We start from the raw sequence: 21,337 nt of genomic DNA, 5'->3' as shown, positions 1-21,337 counted from the left end.
CAATAGTGCTGTAAAAACACAAAAAACAAAGCGCACAAAAGCAGATGAGAGGCAGCATTTTGCTGGTGCTAGGTCAGGTGGAGAAGTGGAGGGGAATCACAGTATATCGCACCACGGACCGGCAAGTCCACTGGTAGTTGGACCACTAAACAGTCCTTATAAGACTAAATTGAAACGGCTGTTTTAAAAGCCACCATCAAACTTTTTTTTTAAGACCATTCCCCACCTCACCCTTTGTCAACATAATGTTTGCTATTTTTCATTTTTTCAAAAAAAAAAAAAAAAAAAAAAGCTGATATGAAGGACTGTGTCATATATAAGTGCACCATAGTGTTATATCAGCAATGTATACACAATGTAGGGCTATAATTATCACGGATAATGGTCTGGTTGTTCACATAAGTAAACAAATTTAAACTATTTGGCGTCTTAATGACCTATTGACATTATTTCTGTTCCTAGGAACTGGTTTCTGCATCTATGAGGAGTGATAATGGCCAAAAAATAGTCCTAATTGATATGGGGGTCTGAGATGGGGGTGGGAGGTTTTCAAATTGTTGAAATAATCTGACAAAACACATGCATAGTTTTCCAGTTTAAAAACCTTTAATTATTTGTGCCCTTGTACCTACTACAACTACTTTTTTCAGTATGTTACCAGCTGTTTCTCAGAACAGGAGGCTTGTGATGGTAGGGACATGTTGTATCTTGGCTAGAGACTGTGAATGTTTCGCACAACTTTATGTCCAAGCATCTGAACTATCTCGTTAAAGTTGGAGGATATTGTGTTGGCTGTAAGTTGTTCCTAGAATTGACAGGTGGTACTCCTTTCAGCTATGAACTGGAAATAAGGTTCTAATTCTCAGACTCACCACAAGTGGACAAAACAGGCTGTAGAAATGTCTGGTTTGATTAAATCTCATTTAATAGGCATGATATTTAGACAGTAGGATTAGAGTTGTGAACAAACATGAAAGCATGGATCCATCCTCCTTGTATCAATGGTGGGTGTGTTTTCTTTGTGGTACAGATGGTACAGATTTATTGCAGTGTCGAGACACAAAAGTACTCAAAGTGCACCAAACAACGGGGGCAATTATGAAGGTAAAATGTAGTCCAATCAGATACTAGCAGGGTTTACTTTAAAAGTGGTTGTTTTATCTGTAGGGTTACTTAAATGCCTGCTCTCTCCACTTAAAAAAAAAAAATGCACATGCACAACCCAGAGTTCAGTGGCACAACCCTGTACCCGCTCCCAAAAGGGAATGCCTATTAAATGTGTGTGAGGGCATGCACAAGCCCATTTTTCCTCATGCACGCTTGTCTTAAAGTTGCTATTTGCATCGCTCATGCAAGCTTACTTTCCAAAAGAAGTTTTGCAATTTTTCCACTTTGTCAGACTCACCACTGGTATGTGAAAACGGGTGCGAGCGCATAGGACGGCATTTCCTAAATGTATCACCAGAATGATTGAAAATTAGGAGGATCACTTGTTTTGATTATCCACCTGGAAAATAAATATCCTCCACTTTTTTAAGACTACTTCCGTGACAAGCTTACCACTCTTTATACAATTCAATTCAGTTCATTTATATAGAGCCAATTCACAACACATGTCATATCAAGGCACTTTACAATTCAATCAGATCATACTGTCAAATTGATTCATGCATTGACTCATTGACTCAAAGGCAATCCTTCACATTAAGTATGCTTGTAGCGACAGTGGAGAGGAAAAACTGCCTTTTAATAGGAAGAAACCTCGAGCAGAACCAGACTCGGTGTGAGCGGCCATTTGCAGAAGCAGACATACAGAAAGAAGCGGAGATACAAAAGGCAACTGTCAACCAGCTCCACAGGCGGGCCCCGTCCAGGAAACTCAAAGACAGGCAGATGAGCTCCAAACCAGCTCCCATGTCAGAGGATGAAGAGAGCACATCCAGTCAGAGAAACAGGACTACACTGAAAAACATGCAAAGCTCCATGATCTATAAACAAAGGTGTTGACTGCAGCAGCACAGCTAATATTTCTCTCAAGGATGGAGTCACAGCCAAACAGGAACAGACCTCAAGCTACTGTGAGCAATTTAAATACAATAGACTTATAAAATATAAACCGTAAGTGCTGGGTCAAATAGAGTCTGGATAATAATGGAGTAAACTTTAGCTGTCTCACCTGTATATCAAGGAAAATAGTATCCACAGTAGTCTGTGATTAAATATAATGTGCCTCTGAATGGTGCAGATGGCGGCTGGAGCTCATCCTTGAAGTGAGGTGCTTCAGAAATGCTACAGATGTGGGTCGACCAGCCTTTGGAAATAATTTTTAGCTCTGGCTTCATCCTGCCTAGTACAGCCAGATGGCTGCTTTTCATCATACACACATGGCATTTTATTTATTTAAACATTTCTTGGAGGTAGATAAAGCTGTCATGCTTAAGTCCTAACTAGATGAAGTAAATTGGTCTTATTAGCCTATAGATCGGTTAAAAATTGAGTTCTTATAAGGAAGAAAATGCAATCCATTCAGAAAAAAAGTGCCTATTCAACTTTATATCTTGGCTCATATTTGTTGGCCTTACTTTTTTTCTCCTGTATCATAGTAACCCAGATGGCTGCTGTCTGTTTCCATGGTTACAGTGTGGGGAGGTTGGCTGGAAGAGGCGGTATAATGATGCACATGTGCCAACATGTGAACCGACTACAGCCGGAAAGTGTATCTTAAGTTTTATCTGCCTTCCTTTTACAGCCAAGCAAGAAGGGAACAAGTGTTAATGGCTGTTTGAGTGATACCTTCGGTGATAAGATCACTCACTGATGAAAGGGTGCCATTTTCTTTCTTACTTGAGGAGGGGAAACTAAAAGCATTGAAGCTTGGAGCACTTCCCAAACTGCAAGCCAAATTTTTTTAATTGCTACATTTTAATTGCTCAATCTCCTTCAATATTGCAAGAGAGTTCAGGGCATTTACACTTCATTTTTATTACATTTTAACCACAATAAATCTGTTTTGGTCACACATTTGATTTAATTTGACCATAAGTATTAGTTTATTGGGCCTCTTTAAAATGCTACCTTTATAAAAGACAGATTATTTTATAATGAAGCACCTGGTGGCCTGATAATTAAAGCAGAAACATTTTGTTTTCTAATAAATGCTTCTGAACTTTTCAGGTTTCAGACATTTAGAGCTGCTTATGTAATCTATAATAAGCTTTAACGATTTTCTGAATCTTTTTTTGTAAGTTTCCTTAAACTTTAGAACATCAATAAGTGGCTAAACTGTAAAGAGCATCAGGCGATTCTACAGTTGAACTAATCGGCCATGTGAAAGAGGAGTTCAGCGACCCTTTAAAAGGTCCTCCATGGACAAATTGTTATATAAAACCACTAAGGGGCTGCTGTACATCCCAGCTTTCTTTTGCTCCATATAAGCTATGCTTAGTTAATGTTTACCTATCACTTTAAGCTACAGAGCAAGAGTATACAATTTTTGAATATTCACATTATGAAAACAAAATGCATTTTATTTTGGATTCTGAACTTGCAGCCGCAGTCAGCTCTGCACATTCAGACTCTGCAGTATATCTGGGATCAAGGATGGCCACAGATCATTATTTAGTCTTGACTTTGACTAGGCCATCCAATGGTCATTATGATTCTTTTTTAGCTTTAGCTGTATGCTTATGGTAGTTTCCCTACTGAATGGGGAACCTCTTTTTCAGTTGCCTTGAATAGCCCCTAAAAGGTTATCTACCAGTGTTACATGAACCGTCTTGCATTTCTAACGATTATTTTTCCACAACTGTCTTTTGAAATGGCAATATTTTCAACCCTGATGTTGCAATGATTTGCTTTTAAATTATTGGGCTAGAGCCTCCCACTATCTCATGGCAAAAGTAGCCTACAGTAGTTTCTGGTAATTAATTTCTTCTAAAATGCAAATAAAAAAGAAGTTTCCAGAAACCCCTCCTACTCCTTGCTTATTAATTTTTAAGTATAAGTTCTCTGTCAAAGGGTGTAATCGATTGCTGGTTGGAAGTCTGCAACATTTAGGGACATCTGGATTTTTACCAAATGTTTGCTCAGTGCTCATGACTTTTCTTTAATTGCTTCAATGCTAAGGCAGTGGTCACAATAAACATCATGAGAATAAAATTGGACATTTATCATTGTAACTATCCAATGATCTGATTTTTACATGGAACATAAATCTTAGATTAATTGATAGTTGATTTACTAGGTGAACATGCTGTGATTACTTGAAGTCAACAGGGATTTTCTTGTCAGTATCTATTAGTAAAATCTGCTGCTTGCATCGGATATATATATATATATATTTTTTAAACGGGCAGTTAAAAAAGATACTTTTGTTTAGTAAATAGAGAATGTATGGTCATGGTTAACGTTCTTTGCAATACTTTACGATCAAATTCAGAGGCTTAACACTTTACTTTGCATTTTAAAAGTTTGGAAGTCCAGTGGCAGAAGTTCTTGTGACGACTAATGGAGGGAAAGGAAGAATTGCAAGGAATAGCCTCCCTAGTCTGATGTTTCAATATTAGACTTTTGTGCCAGTTAGCTATAAAAAAAAAAGCTGTGTTCATCAGTGTGCTTTACACCAGAACATCCAAGGTGGAGGTTGATTATCGGTTTTGTTGTCGTCTGTTTTGACCTCCCGCCACAAGGATGGCAAACTGACTGAGAGAGAAGGGTGCGAGTGGTGAGGGTCAGTTCATTCAATACGAAATAATTCAATATGAAAATTATAAAAGTTTATAGAACTCCTCCTAGAACTATTTCTTTAAAAAAAATGCATGAATTTTTATTTTGAGTTACAATCTCAACAGACTAATTGCACGGTTGACCAGGTGATTATCTCTCTGCTTATGTCTTTGTCCAAGTGCCTCATTCAGTTTCTGTAAAGGCCTTCTTTTTGTGATTAACTGTCATATTTTTAAGAAGAAAAAAACAGCTACTTTTTCTAATTATTTTTTTCTTTATTGTTACTTACACTGTTAAGATTTGTTTTCTCTCCCACTCATGACAGTTTTCCTCCTGCTCTAGTCTCTTCTTTTGTTCTGTTTCCTAATAAAATAATCCTCTTTAGTAAAACTGATACCAGCCCTATTTTTTACCAAAGCACCACAAAAGTTGACACTAACATTTCCTAGCACTAACCAAACCCAAAAAAAAAATATATTAACATACCATAATATCACAGGATGGCTACCTGTATGCCAAAACAGGTTTTTGTCTTTTGTTTGAAGGATGTCACCTAAAAATTCGGTTACCATTGGCTTCCATTGTGGCTAAAATGTATCATGCTGGAGCTTATCCTAACATACTATCCATACTATGACATTATATTGCGATTAATAAATTATTTCCCAGTCCTAATTCAGTTTTCACTTCAAAGCCTTTTTTTTATCCTGGATTCAGGAAGAGGCCTCCATCAATGATCAGATGTGACCCTTATATCTTTAGTACCTGGGGTGGCAAACCTAGAACCTGGCAGTATGAGACATGATATAATCCTGGGGTTCTATCACGCACTGTTGGGTTGTGGGACCCATGAGGCAGTTATCTGGTATTGTGAGGTAAACATTGCTGTAGCCCAAGTTGTTGCAAAACTTTTTGAAGGAGTATCAAGATGTGGGGAAGGACTATTGGTCAATCTGGAAGCAATTCTGGCCAACTGTCAGGTGCATCTGGAGAGGGAGCAACGCTTTGCAGACAAGGAGGATGCAGAGCTGCTAACCTTGACGCAGGACAAAGTCATGCAGTGGAGGGAGTACTTTGAGGAACCTCAGTGGAAGCAGATGCTGGGAACTTGGAGTTGGATCAGCTAATCATGACCTACAACATGACCTACAACAACTCATGGAAGAATTCGCTATAATAAGAGAACAATATTTACCTTTAGGAATAGTAAAATGTATTTGAATTAGTAAGAAATTTTTAATTGAAGTATGGGAGTCTGTTAGAAGATGATGATTTTTAGTAATTGTAGACGTAATTCATGCCCATGTATGACGGTATGTAATTTCCTTTTATATGGTACCCTAAAGCAACCACTGACATAAATGGATAGCAGTAAACAGTGAAAATCCACCAAATTCTTCAGAATTATTGGTTTGTGTTTAAAGCATGAATATGTAACATAACACAACACTTCCTGTGTGTGTCGGCCTTCAGACTCTTGAAATAAAACTGTTCCCTCCAAACTATCAGCACTTTTTACTGTGAAAGTATCCAAGGTAATTGAATCTTTTATTTTAGGAGTGTAACCTCGCACTGCACACTTTGAAAATGAAGCATTCAGTTGAAGCATGTTAAATCCTTGGGAGAAAATTAAAATATGCAGGGTTTTTATTTTTTTGTTTGGTTTTGTTTTTCTTTTAATTTTTGCACGACAGGTTGGTCTTTCTTTAAGCTGTCCTCAACCTTTTCAGTACAATCACTTTATTAGTCTTTTTCCTTTTCTTAGACTTTGGTTTTATGCGATTGTAACAGGATCCAACTCATCAACCTGTGAACTGTTTCTCGAAAAGTTTCAGACCTGTTGAATAAGGCTTTGCTCTTTTCTCAGCTGTAAATTAATCCATGAAACTCTCCAATTGAGGCAATACTTTCCCAGTCACTTTTACTCCTGAATCAAGAACTCTGACGTTTAACAGTTGCTAGATGTTGTTCTGATATTTTATGATGACCTGGATAAAGTTAATTTTTTTTGGCCTAACCAAAGTTAAAGTTGTCCTCTAGATTTAAGTGCACTAAAGCCAGTAGAAGGCTGAGTTGTAAGGGAAACGCTTTAGTACGCAGCATTTTCTTAGAACAATGCTTTCTGATGGCATCACCTTCAGCAAACAGCTTGAAGACTCTGCCCTGTGGATGGCTTTTGCTTAATGCTGAGAAATAAATTATTCTCCTTCTCCGGCAGATCTGCTTTTAAACAGTCTCTAAACACAGAAGGCCTTCCTCTTGGAGGTGGATCAGACGGCCCACGGAGACCCTCGTATTCCCGGCACAGATCCTGGAAATAGAACATATGGGAGCTGAAGGCTCAGCTGGGACATGTGCATCTGCATGTACACATGAGGGTTAGCTGGGCTTGACAATGCGTAATGCATTCGTCATGCCAGCCAGGCCAAGCAGGCATGTAGGGCCCTTTCTTCTTAATAGAGCTCCACGAAGTAATTCGATAATACAGATGGGAGCTGTCAAGCTTTTCTGGAAAAAGACTGTGAGGAGGACTGGAACACACAGAGGAAGACAAAGAAATGCAATGCCCTCTGTGAATCACCGTTTTTCCATTAAGAGTGTAAAATTGAGGTTAATAGGAAGATGTTTAGGTGGATGTTTTATTGTCTGCACATATAGGAAAGAGATGCATTTCTTTTGAAGACTATTCAGATATCTCTGAGAGCAAAGCGGGCTCTTGTAATTACCAACATTTGATCAAACATGAATCTGCCTGAGCCGAGCTGACCTGCTTTTTGTACCCAACAACTAAAGCTCACATTGAAAATGAAAGAAAATAAACCATAATCGGAATCTGAAAGCTCTGAACTGCTGTGTTTCTTTCTTGTACTATTTAAGAAATAAATATCAACCAAATCCGTACTGAACATACTCTGGGGATAAACACTGTCATCATCTGCACTCATAAGCTATTGTGGAGTATATTTAGGTTTATTCCCTAAAGGTTGTCCTAGTTTCCATATGTGTAAACGTGCTTTGTGATGTATAAGATCAGCTTTGCACCATATGTTTCATGTTTAGAAGTCTCCCACATGCATTTTGCATAATTCTCAGGTTAACATGCATCAGAGGAGGGATGCTGAATCTCTATAATCCACTAATTTTCTCTAAATTGTTTCCTAGACAATCCAAAATCTATCAATAGTGCATATGTGTTTTAGAGGTGGCTGCATTTCCGGGGGTTTCCAAGCACATGCTTAAATGCATCCAGGTTGCAGAATAAGATTGTGGCCCCTTAAATATTAGTATTTTTATATCAACAAACAAGTTTAAGGGTCAGGAATAAAGATACAAAGATATATCTAAAGCAGTTTCCAAAGCTTTCGGCATCTCTGTACTTTGTTCAATCTGTCATCTCAAAAAGGAAAGAGCAGATTTTAAACTGTTAGATTAGACAAGGGTTTTCTTTTTTGCATTGAATTCAAACTGTACATTTTGCATTTCATTAAAGAGAAAGACAACACATTTTAATGGTGCATTGTCCAGTCAGTGGAGCAGAACATTCAGCTGGAATTGAACCAACAACTCCCAGCAAGCCTCCACCAACAGACCCCTGGGGTTGAAGTGAGCTGGTGTGTGCATGCATTTCAGCTTCACTAGTTGGAACCTCACATCAGAGACAAATATTACAGGGCTCTGTTTAAAAAAAGTATATATATAATAAAATCCCGAGGCTATTACCGACACAGAGCTACTGAAATGACACCAGTACAGGTTATTAATACATCATTTCGCTCATTCTGTGACATGCAATCTGCCATCTTGTTTGTGCTGACGGCACTGCTACATATACGCTTGGGTACACTCAAGAGGACTGCAGTCTGAGACGATGTCTACAAACAAGTAAATAGAAAAAAAGAGGAAGTTGCGCCTCAAGACTCAAATTAATAGATAAGCTTTTGGTGACAGTTTTACGAATTTGCCAGCCTGTGGGCCGATTGATTTGTTAAAGAAACCTCAGGGCCAGAAGTTTCTATCAAACCTTTCCTGACTCTCACAATTACATGACAGCTTGATCCCAGACGGTTTCATTCCAGGTGTCTGGCTGATAAAGGGTTAGATTGGAAATCAATCGGTTACGATCGTGATAGCCCAGTGCTCGTCTCTTTTCAGTTATGTTCTCAAAATATGAATCTAAATGACTGCTTGTGTTCCAGGATACATTTTTTTTTTTTTTTTGTTTGTTTACTGATGGGGGAAATATTTGGTTTCAGACTCAATAATCCTCACTTCTTTAAAGCTCTTCTAGTTTCTTATAAGGACTTAGGGAAGCTGATCAGTTTGCGAGGTTGGTTAATATTTTTGCATATGACAAACACAATCCCATCAACCTCATTAAAGCCAGATGTCAGTCCATCATAGAAGGAAATAAAAGACCAGCGAAGATGCTACCTCTACAAGGAAAACTAGCTAAGGGCTAACTTCTTGTCTTGCTACGAATGTTGAAATTTCTAAAAATATTTTGTCGGTTTAAGTTTGAAGAACAGCAGTGCGTTTTATCAGATATGAAGTCATGCAAATAAAGTGTGTGCATTATTTAAAATATGTCACTCTATTATTCAGTGACTCGCAAAAGTGTATCTACACCCTTGCTTTAATGCCTGTATGGGTTGTGATTTTTTTACTTTGATTGCGGTCTATCATGCTAAATCTTGAATTCTTCCCTCTTACAAAGGTTTTCCAACTCTGATATGAGGAATTTTATCATTCACATATCTTTTACGACTTCAGCTAGACCTTTATACTACATGATTTGTCCTTTAAATCATCCTGTATTTGATATACATGTATATAACTCTGTTAATATTTGTCTCCTTATGACTGAAACATTGGTACTGTAGGCTATAATGCTTCTCTTAACCATTTCTATTCCTTTGCAAACTGTTTCCCAAGCTGATAAATGCCAATTTGAGTTTAAGATCGACACAAAAGTCACATTTTTCATGTATAAATTCACCATATTTGATATGATTGTAAAGGAACACGGCTCAAAGGAAAGCCAACTTCAAACATTAGAAAATATTGTGTGAATACATGTTCCCATATAATTGTAAAATTTTTTTACAGTCCTAGAAATGTTTTCAGTTAAGTTTGTAAAGGATACATGTTGCATGTGCTGAAAAGATTATTAACTGATTCGATTTTTACATTACAGAATTTTTTTTAATTATTATTTCTGTGTTTGCCACCCCACAGTATGTTTGTTGGGATGCAGGGTGTAAACTTCACTATGAGCACCTTAAATTCACCTTATTTCCTTTTCCTATCCTGACACTCGTCAAATCACAAAGTTTAACTTTCAGTAACCAATTTGAACACCTCCAAGTGGTCATAAGGCAAGTTCTACGAAAAAAGAAAAAAAAGTTAAAATTTCAACTACTTTGTGTCACTGTACTACTACTTTTGTGCCTTTAAAACTGAAATCTGAGAAATGCTTACATTTTTAGCAGTGTTGCAGTGTGAAATCTGTATGTTGTCCAAGTCAGGACAGTCAAGCTGCAGAATTTGATTTGTCAAAGAAATCTAATGCAGTCTTGCAGGTAGTGAAAGGCAATAATGGAGCAAATTATATCCATAATTTTGTATCAACTGCAATTTAATTAAGGTTACATATTAATATGGCTAGTGTATCATTGTATTTCCCCCTCCTTTTGCAGCATTAACAAATGGTACAATTGTAGAACCAGAATGGCGGTTATGTTATACATGGAACAACATTAGGCCTGGAGTTACAGGACCCACCTCATGCCATTCTCTAGATACTAAATAAAAGATAGGACTGCTTTGTTTCAGAATCAGATGAGGACAGACCAGTATGTATGGGTTAAACAGAAAAGCCTGGAATAATGCATAAATCATGGTGAATTTTTCATGAAGACAGAAGCTGTCCCTCCATTCAGAAATCATCTTCTGTCCTAACATCGGCTTGTTTCCTACTGCTCCTATCAAATTTCATCTTCAGAATAAACAAGTCAAATGCTGGTGACTAAATTTATCCATGATCCTAGGAACCGAATGGAAATGACATTACCTGCCATGGCAACTCTGGAAGTGCTTCAGGAATCGGTGTTACGTCTCTGATTTCTGAAGTGTAAATCTTTCTTCTCTGGGTAGATTGATGCCTTTGTCGTCCTCCAAAAGGAAATAAACTGGTTTTATTAGCCAAGGTGACACTGAATGATGAAAAGCGTGTTTTTTTGTTTTTTTATTCTCGATTATTTATGCTTTTGTATTTTGGTTACATAAAAGCCTCAGGCCAGAAAGACGGACTGCTATACATCACAATGCCTCATAAAGATATTCATGTTTTATCCCCCTCTATTAAACAAAAATGCAGCCCAATCTCACTTTGTATGTCTAAATAATTATAATATATTTATGTCTGGATTTGTACTGGGGCCAATCTGCTGCACATAAATACTCCAATCTAAACCATTCAGTCCTAATTTTAACTGTATTTTATGTTCTGATATACAGTAAGCTTAATTTTGCCACAGTCTCAAGTGGTTTGCAATGGTTTCCCTGTTTCATTTTGATTGTCCTTTATGTCCTGCCTTTATCTAGCCACCAGCAGTGGAAAAGCATCCCCACAGCATGATGCTGCTCCTACTGTACCATGTTTCAGTATAGGGGGTTGTATGTTTACTATGCTCTGCAGTTTTAATTTCTTCCATGATTTTCCATGTAGGTTGACTTTTGTTATGACTACAGCTCAGTTATTCATATATTTACTTTATCCCCTGTATGGTTTTAGCTGCCTTTTTTAGAGAAGATTCTTTTATGGTGGTGTTTTGCATTGGTTTTATTTCTTGATGGTTTGCTTTTATTGAAGTCTGATCAGATGGTCACCATGCCAGCAGATTCCAGATTTCCAGAATTACCTTTGACCTGTTGGTTGTTCCTCCCAATAATGCTCTCCTCTTCTGGCCTGTCTTTGTAGGCAGTCAACCAAATTTTGGACATGGGCCTCTTTATGTTTAGTTTTATTAAAGTTGGGGAAAAAATATATATATTTCACAAAATGTCAATAAGATGCAATCAGCTTTCTAGCTGTTAAGTTACTAAATGTGGAATAGTGAAAGGCTTTTTTCTGTTTGCAAGGCTCTGCACTGGATGCTCATATTCCCTCCCTCTGTCTGTTGCAGAGAAACCGACACTCATTGATGTGGGCATATACGTCAACAGCATTGGGCCCGTGTCATCCATCGATATGGTGAGTTGGGTCTTATCCTTCTCCCTCATTGCCTCCTCCATCCGCACACCCACAGGTTTGTCTGTAACCTGACACCAGAGCATCATCAAACATGAGCACTGTCATTTCTCATGCTGCATTTGGAGGTCATCCGTATCGCCACAGATGTTTTTGTCGCAGTGTGAGCCAAGAAAGACAGGTGTGGGTTGCTGTTTTCTTTTTTTTCTTTTTTTTTTGCTTGATCAGCTATGATCAAGACAGGAAGATGGTAAAAACTAACCAGTTTTAATCCTTCTACTGATAAATGACCATTTTTAGTACTTGCATCTTTAAGTCATTAGAATACAAAGAGCATGAAGTTTAGATTGGAGAATAAAGTTCTTTAGCAAAATGATTGGGATGAAGGAATGGAGGCATTGACAAAATGAAATGCTGAAAGCATAATTTGCAGAGGAAAAAAGCTGGTGTTTAAATCATTAGCAGTTTGTTCAACAGCCTTTCATAGCTGATTATGCAAAAATCTGTTCAGTCACTCTCAAAACATTAAAGTACGATTTTTATTGTCCACATCAGGATAATTCCTTCTCTGAACATAAATGTGTGGTTTTGCACAAATTGGCTTAGCAAGGCTGTGTGAGGAAATATCCAGATGTTAAATTGTTGCTATTACTTGGCCACTTATAATGAATTGAAAACTTGAGATCTTTTCAAGTCTGGATGGGCTTTAAACTCATAAAATATTAGATATGTACTTTTTAGAGTCGAGGGCTCAATTGTTTAAGATTTTATGTTTGTTATAAAATGGGAATCAGGTTTAGCAAGCAATGCTATAAACATTTGTGAATGAACATGCCTATTTATTCCACCACATTACTGTGATGGGATGCCAAGTGTCCAGTTGTGAGTTTACTTTCTCCCAAATATTCCACTGTCAACTGTCAGTCCTACTATAACAAACGATTGTACACGATGGATACGATTGGGAAAGACAGTGACTGAACCTCGGGGTGATGGGCCATGTAAACTGAGTTCAGAGGACACCAACTGTCTGCAGAGTCTATTGCTACAGACCTAGCTGCAAGTAGCTTTCAGATTACTTCAACAGTGTAGAGAGTTTCCATGCCCAACCACCTGTGCTCAAGCATCACATGACCAGGTGCATTGCAAACACAGTGGTGTATAGCATGCGATGACAAGGCTGTAGAGAAGGGAAGCCACATTTTCTAGATTGATGAATAGAGTTTCTCCATCCATGGATCTGATGGAGTAACCTTGATTTGGCGGTTGTCACAAGTAGAATAACTAACTGAATGAACTGTGCCAAGTGTAAAGCCTGGGGGGTTATTTTCTGGGCTTATTCTAATGGAAGAAATCTTTTAACTCTGGTTGAAATTAGGACTTTTTCTTTCTTTTTACTCTCTTATGCCAACATGCAGAGATTTATTCGCACAAATAAATAGTTGTCTTGTCAACAAATGAATCTCAGAATCTCTGATGCATTGTACAATATCACTCGCTTTTCCTTTTCCAAATTGTACTTATGTATTATAGCCAGTAAGCTTGTTTTAAACATCCCACTGTTCCAGAAACCCTCCTTTTTCCATTGAAATTTGCAACAGATTAAAATGAGCAGGCTCCAAGTGATTAGTTGTTTACCCTCACTGCACCCCACACATATTAATAGTCGGTTGGCTGGTTAAACTTCAGCTACAACCATTCTTTGATCTTATCAAGGCCAGCTGTAGTGCTTGCATGCCATTCCGCCTTTGTCCAAAACAATTCCTCATTCTTGGAAATTAAATCCTACATGCGTAATCACTCATAACAGTTTCACAGTAAATTCCACAGTACTAAAGATGGAGTGTGAAAGTACATTGACTATTTTACAGTTATTACAACAACAACTAGAGTAAAATGTACACTACTTAAAGTTCTAATGTAACACACGAGTGGGACCAAATGCACTCTTAAAGTGTAACTTTAACACTGCAAAGTTTACCGTGTAGATGGAAATAATCTCTATCAAAATTTTTGATGAGATGAGGTTGATCATGAAGCTCCAGTAAAAGGACTTCTGAAAGCTATAAGAGATGTTGGACATGTCCATTTTACTAACTTTGTTGGAACAATATTGAGATGGCCACGTCTTCCAATGCAACTTTACAGCAGTGTGCAAAGCAAGGTTCAGAAAGACAAGACTGAGAGTATTTAGTTTGGATGAATATGAGTTGCCTCCTGAGTTCTGACCTCAGCCTGGTAGAACATCTTTCAGAGGACCTAGAGAGGAGAGTGAGAGCCAGGCCTTTTCATCCAACATTGGTCTATGGCCTTACAAATGCCATAGACCAGGGGTCACTAATAGGCAGAACCCGGTCCGGATCCAGACAGAGGTGATGTCTCATGTGGACCAAAACTGATAACTGATGGCCTGACATTAATTAATATAACTGAAACTATTGAGATACAGATGGCACGACACAGTCTCCTTTGTTAAAAACTGAATCAACTACAATTTAACAGTAGAATTCATAATTACTTTGCCAATTCAATTCAGTTTATTTATATAGCGCCAAATGCACAACACATGTCATCTCAAGGCACTTTACAGCTCAACCAGATCATACAGTCAAATTGATACAAAGTTTTCTATCTAAGGACACTTAGATTCTGCCAGATTTGCAGAATCAATGTGTCACAGAAATAGAACCAGTGTTACGACATGAAGGTGACTAGATTATTCAAAACAAGCCAACACATCATACTGCAAACCTAAAGAAATTCTTTGTAAGAGGAAAGACATTCAATTGTTTCAAAAGAGTTAAGAAGTTACTTTTGTGGCTTTGAAATTCTAGCAAAACGCAATGAGAGCCATTATATGCAAACAGAGAAGAGACCCAACGATGGTCAACCATCGTGGGAGTACAATGACCAGAAGCTCACCAAAAGATTTAAAGGGATCCAGTAAAAGTAAGATGCAATTGGGATATATTTTGCCTTGAAGAGGCCAGTGAGGCTCAGATTTCCTTTAATATACCTAAATTAAATATCCAGCATAAAGGAGTGAGCAACAACTGCTTCACAGCAATGTAAAATATACTTATTGGAAGGTAAATGCTCTTTGCCTCATTCTAGCAATAACTTACATTTTCCCCATAACTAGAGAAATATTTAGAGCTTCCAAGATTTTTCCATTTCCAATGTTATGTCAGGAAATGGAAAATCTCGCAGCATGACTTTGTGCAAGATCATAAAGCCAGCATTCCGTGAGGAGAGTGTAAAGTAAAAATCTTTAAAGTACAGTTTTTGGAGAACTGCAGGAAAGGCTGGCATCTTTGGGTCACACCCTCCATATAAACATCTAAAGGTGCATTTTGGCTAAAAGCCAGAATGTTTGTTTATATTTTCATCATCTGGCTTGAAATGGAGCAATTTGTGTCAAGTGCGTCAGACTATGACTCATCAGGTCACTATCTGATGCGACTGGTGTTCATAGATGCCTTGTTTGCCCATTGAAAAAAGTAAGATATCATCATTTGTTTTTAACTGAAGAAAATTCACTATAAAAGATGGTTATGTGTGAAATGTCTTATGCCTAATGAGAAGTATGGCAGATGATCTGTGATGCTGTTTGTGTCACTTCTCTCTGTGTTCTGCGAACTTACTCTTGAAGTACCAGGTGTTTTAAGCCCAGATTGAAAAAAAATATCTCCTTTTATGTATGTTCAAACCTTGTGAAATGTTGCAGGCAAGGACTTTGTGGTGTCTTATGGAAAGTGTTGTAATAAAGTATAACTAGAATTGCCATAAAGTATGTTTTAGCCAACCATATGAAGTCTGACTTCAAACTTAAACATGTCCAAGCTGGAGAAGTTGTTACAAAGAATAATTTCAGAGGGACTTGAGGTGTCCTCATAAAGTGTGTACTCTGACTTGCAGTTAATTAACTTGATTTTCTACCCAATACTCTGAAAAGCCAACAGGCTTTCTGATGGACACTAAAATCTGCAGTCACTGTAGATCTAGGTTTCTGGACCCCCTATTATGATTACTGATCCGCTGCAGAAAATGGCCTCTTTTCCACTCTTCTCTTTTTCTCCGCTGCCCCGCTTGACAGGGTTTGTGCTTCTCGTTCGGAACAAGCACAGCTGATTATTGAAGCACTGAAAACTGAGGCAGCAAACACAAGATGAACCTTTGTCAGAAAATTCCTCTGTCGCTTGACTCTGATACCAAAGAGAAGAATGTAGCCCGAACATAATAAAAGATGATGCAAAAGCGAAACCTAACTGCTCCTCTGTTTACTCCAGGACAGGAGGTCAGCTCCGCCAGCAACAGAAACCCTACATGACTCCTCATAAGAACTGCAATAACCAGTTTTCCCTTTGGGTTTAATAACATATGATTCAGTTCAATAAAGCTGTGAAGAATATTACATCCTGCGACTGCATCATTTAAAAAATGTTTGTATTTATTTCACTTCAATTTAAGCTGCCTTTGCAAGATGGGTTATTATGTTTGAAGTCTGAGTGGGTTACTTGTAGTTTAAGAACCCTCAAATGTTGATGACCAACTAATCTAAAGAGTCTCATGCTACTTCTAAATTGTTTTGATGAATAGCAATTGAAAAATTTAAGCAGCCTTTTGTAAAGTTACTTTTATGAATAATTTAGATGATCTAAAATGGCTTATTGAGAAAGTATGAAATGTATTGGTCAGATGGAGCCTGATCCACAAAAGCCCTCACTGAGAGCAATTTAGCACAGCACTCTATCCTACCAGGCCTGTGTTTAAAGGAGAGGGAACACATTAATTTTGCTGGGAAAAACTAAAATTATCGGTCAATTAGATAATGAAAAATGTTTAATTCTCAAAAAAATGACTGGCAGACTGTTTCATACCTTGCTACTAAATAGTTGTAACGACAGAAAAGGAAACTGGATCTAGAGCAACATGTTGGTAAGGAATATAATGTTGATGAATGAGAAATAAACTTCAATTTTGCTAATATTTCAATCAGGTCAAGGATTTTACAACACCAAAGAATCTCAATCATTGCTCAAACATGGAAGCATTTTCAATTTAATGAGACTGTTGACAACTGTTTTCCATCACTCTTATCCCAAGCTGGGTCATGAGGGGTGCTGGTGCCTTTCTACAGCAGTCTACGGGCGAGAGGCGGGGTACACCTTGGACAGGACGCCAGTCTATTGCAGCTCAACACAGAGACAAACAGGACATACAACCAATTACGCAAACACTCACACCGAAGGAGAATTTAGAGGAGCCAATTTACTTAACAGTCATGTTTTGGACTGTGGGAGGAAGCTGTAGTACCCGGAGAGAATCCATGTATGCTCAGGGAGAACATGCAGAAAGACCCTGGGCTGGGAATCGAACCCTTTTGCTGCAAAACAGCAGTGCATGTCAATGAACAGACTGTTATTGGCAGAGGTATCCATAGTATTTATATTTTATTCTGAAATAGAAGCCCAGATAACTATCTACAAAAACTTCAGGAGTAAAATTACTGATTTAACTCCTTCACTGAAGTAAAATTTAAACTTTTAACTTTGAAAAATGCTAAATAACTTTTAAAAACCCTTCATATAAAACCAGTTCTATGAAAAGAAAATATGCTTTCCTATAGGGCTGAAACCTTCGAATTAATCGTGAGTATTGGATTATTAAAATAATTTGGCATTTAACTGCATTTAAAATAAAAACAAAAAAAATAAACTTTTTCGTCTGTCAATATACTCTATCCAGCACACCTCAAGTAGAGCTTTACTTTCATTTGTCATTGCAATCGATTGTTCAAAAAAAATTAATCCAAAGTTTACTGCTTGTAAAGAAACCATTAGACACACTCTTGGTCTAGTTTTCTTTTTAAATTCAAATTTCAGACAGGATCCAGTATATTGAACTGATGTCCTGGATGAGTAGCTAAAGGCTTTTAGAGCTCTGATATTCAAAAATTAAAGCTGCAGAAAAAAACTGAAGAAGAACTTAAAACTTAATAATAAACATGTAAATATAAATTCTAATAAAGGTGGAATAGATGGGGGAAGTTTACTATCTCAGAATTAAATCCATTGTCTGCAATGTTCACCAGGCCTGTCTTCATTTTTGCTGCCATCACTATTTTTTCCTTTAAAATAACTGGGCTCCAACTGATCAGATTTCTTTACGCTTTGATTTTACTTGGTTCATTGCAACTATTACATGTCATTCGCAATATTTTCATAGTAACAAGCCAGTAATGAGAAGGCAAGTAGAAAGTACAAATATTTATATATAATGTAGTAATAATAATAATAGATTTTATTTGTAACGCACCTTACATTTCAAAGAAATCTCAAAGTGCTACAGAGACCAAAAGAAGAAGAAAAAAACAAAGACAAAAATAATAACAATAGTAATAAAAAAAACAAAGAACAAACTGTAGGGCTTACAGTGAGTAAAACATCAGGACAAAAACACATTTAAGTACATTACCAAAGTATCTACACAGAGTTACTCAGCCCCTCTTCCGGTGAAATCAGCCTGTATTTGAAACGTTTCCGGGTCTCACCTATTTTTGTAAACCCCAGTTGCACCAGAAAAGTAATCCCAGAGCATGATGCTGCTGGCATGTTGTTCTTTTTACTGATTCATTGATTTTTAGTTTAATTTTTATACCAAATTAACCTTTTGTAACTGTGGCCCAATTTTCAGTCCGAGTTTGATTAAATCATAACGCAATCTCTCGCTAGATTTCAGAATACTTTATCCAGGCTTTAGTGTTTTCAATGTGGAAGAAAGTTGTTCCATAAAGAACACACCCTGGATATTTTAGAAGTCTTTGCAGCATCTGCTTTCAGTATTTTAGTAGTGCATCTGATTAGTTTCTGTCCTTCATTGCCATACTATTTAGAGTAACATAAATGTTTATACATTTATGTTACTCTATCCCCGTATGACAATTAAATGTGTTTTGGATGAATTTATGTTAATATCAAAACTTAATTTTCCTGTACTGTGAATACTGTAGTATTCTTCTTTTCATTTAACATTGAATCATTTAGCTGAATCTATAGTTTACAATTTATAAAAAGGCTCAAAAGTTTTATAAGATGACTAAATTTAAAACCTATCAGATTTATTAACAATCATTAAGAAAGCATAATGGTCATGAGCTTTGGGTCTTGACCGAAAGAATGAGATCCCGGATACAAGCGGCTGAAATGAGTTTTCTCCGTAGTGTGTCTGGGATCTCCCTTAGAAATAGGGTTTGGAGCTCAGTCATCCGGGGGGACTCAGAGTAGAGCTGCTGCTTCTCCACATTGAGAGGAGCCAGTTGAGGTGGCTCGGGCATCTGGTTAGGATGCCTCTTGGGCGTCTCCCTGGTGAGGTGTTCCAGGCATGTCCCACCGTGAGGAGGCCCAGGGGGAGACCCAGGACATGCTGGAGGGACTATGTTTCTCGGCTGGCCTGGGAGCACCTTGGGATTCCCCCGGAGGAGCTGGCCGAAGTGGCTGGGGAGAGGGAAGTCTGGGCCTCCCTACAGAAGCTGCTACCTCCGCGACCTGACCCCGCATAAGCGATGGATGGATGGATGGATAGATGGGTGGATGGGTGGATGGGTAGATGAAGAAAGCATAATGCTTAAACTGGATGAAAAGATGCATAGCAAAGTATTGGCTGGAAGGTTCTTATATTTATGCAGATGGTCTACTGTAGCTTTACTTTTCTTTTCTTCTTTTTTTTTTCTTTTCTCCCAAACTATTTTTGAATATTTGAATGGTACCAAATGCAATATAATTTTTTGTTTTTTTGTTAAACTACACAAAAACGTAAATTTAGACGGCATGTAAACAACTTAAAGATCCACAAAATGAGTTGAGCACAGCTCTAATATGCTGTAATACCACTTTGTGAGTGCTCTATGCTTTGTATATAACATATTAAGATGAAATTAGAAACATGAGCAGACATGATCTGCAGCAAATCAATTTAAAACAAAGATGAGTGGAAAAACAGGACTTACAGTATCGCTTCCTCTTGATTTTTGATGCCAATGATCCTAAACATGAACGAGACAGAGTACTGGTTAATGTAGTGGAAACAAACAGTTTCTCCTAGTTTTCAACAGAAATGCTCTCATTTTAACTGTAATTCTGTTTCTATAGTATCCTTTCTTCTTCAATGCCTTTTCTGCAATGAAACCTCCACTGGTCATTACTCAAGCTGTAGACTGCAGGATCAGGGCGCTACTTTGCACCCTTCAGGCATGAACCTGCCTATTATGACATGGCTGCACACAAAACAAATCCATCAACAGGCATTAGATTCTTGCAGATGTAAATTTATTATCTAAACTACAGGTTTTAATGTATATATGCATCTCAACTTCCTGTCCATGAGCAAGTCATTTAACCGCACAGTCTTGAATGGTTTCCATGGGTATCTAGGCATTTTTCAAACTATGTATTCCAGATACTATTTCTTTTCTTCTTTTTTTTTTTTATCAAGTCTCCATATGTTTTTCCTGTCAGTTTACATTTTATGAAAAAAAATTCTGAAAACAAATTGACAGAAGTTTGATCAAAACTTGCTTATATTTTTTTTATTTTTCCCTTTTTTTGTTCAACCCAGTTCACAGCTCCTCTAAATCATAGCCATGCAATATGTGTGCAAATCAAATTCGCATGCCCAGCCTATGTAAACGGGGCCTAAACTGTATATGACACAATATATTAAGCTGGTTGACTGGTTAAGAGTTAATATTTAGGCATAAAAACTAACAGGCTAACTTCACTGTGGACAATGGAAGTCCAAGTAGTGCATTGGATTAAAAGAAGAAAAGTGATTTATCACCCAACTCTAGTTCAAATTGACTCATCTGACCATAAATCTTATCCAGAAGGCATTTGAGCCTAGAGGTTGAAGGGTGGTTCCTGAACATCTTAACCAGTAGCGACTGGTGGAGAAGTTTACCAAAAACCAATGAAATGTATACTAAGGTATCCCACCACTATTTTTACATGAATGCCAGCAACAAAAAACAAAATTTTCTGAAAAGTACTCTAACTCAGTAATACCTGTCATAACCCATGCTGGATCAGATCCTAATTTAGATCCTAAAAGTAGTCAGGGAAAGCAGAATAAAGTGTTAGCCTCGCTGCATGCAGTCAGCCAAGCCTTGTTGGTAAATAATTATATAAGCCTGTCAATAAGTCGCACTTTCTAACGGACGACTGTGAAGTCATGTGATGGGAGGTGGTGTGCAAATGAAGTTGCAGGAGAGCTGCGCCCAGGATGGTTTCTATCTTCTGGACTAAAGAGGAGGTACTGTGCATGTACAACTTTTAACGAGAGACGATGTGAAAAGATTTTTGTGCC

General features: G+C 37.6%; 1 protein-coding gene across 1 annotated transcript in view; it reads left to right on the top strand.

Annotated features, from left to right (window-relative positions):
- The window catches only part of LOC107101688 (gamma-aminobutyric acid receptor subunit gamma-3-like), a gene marked incomplete at its 3' end in the record, with an annotated part of 96,014 nt that overhangs the window by 34,401 nt on the left and 40,276 nt on the right, over positions 1-21,337 (top strand). Inside the window, exon 3 of the mRNA XM_015400692.1 lies at positions 11,910-11,977. Within this exon, the coding sequence (XP_015256178.1) occupies positions 11,910-11,977 (68 nt within the window). The remainder of the gene's footprint in view (positions 1-11,909; positions 11,978-21,337) is intronic.

This window comes from Cyprinodon variegatus, unplaced genomic scaffold (genome assembly GCF_000732505.1).
Source record: "Cyprinodon variegatus isolate N-32 unplaced genomic scaffold, C_variegatus-1.0 Scaffold1133, whole genome shotgun sequence".
NCBI lineage: Eukaryota > Metazoa > Chordata > Actinopteri > Cyprinodontiformes > Cyprinodontidae > Cyprinodon > Cyprinodon variegatus.
The sequence above is the reverse complement of the archived record's forward strand: the minus strand, read 5'-3'. Positions and strand labels throughout refer to the sequence as shown.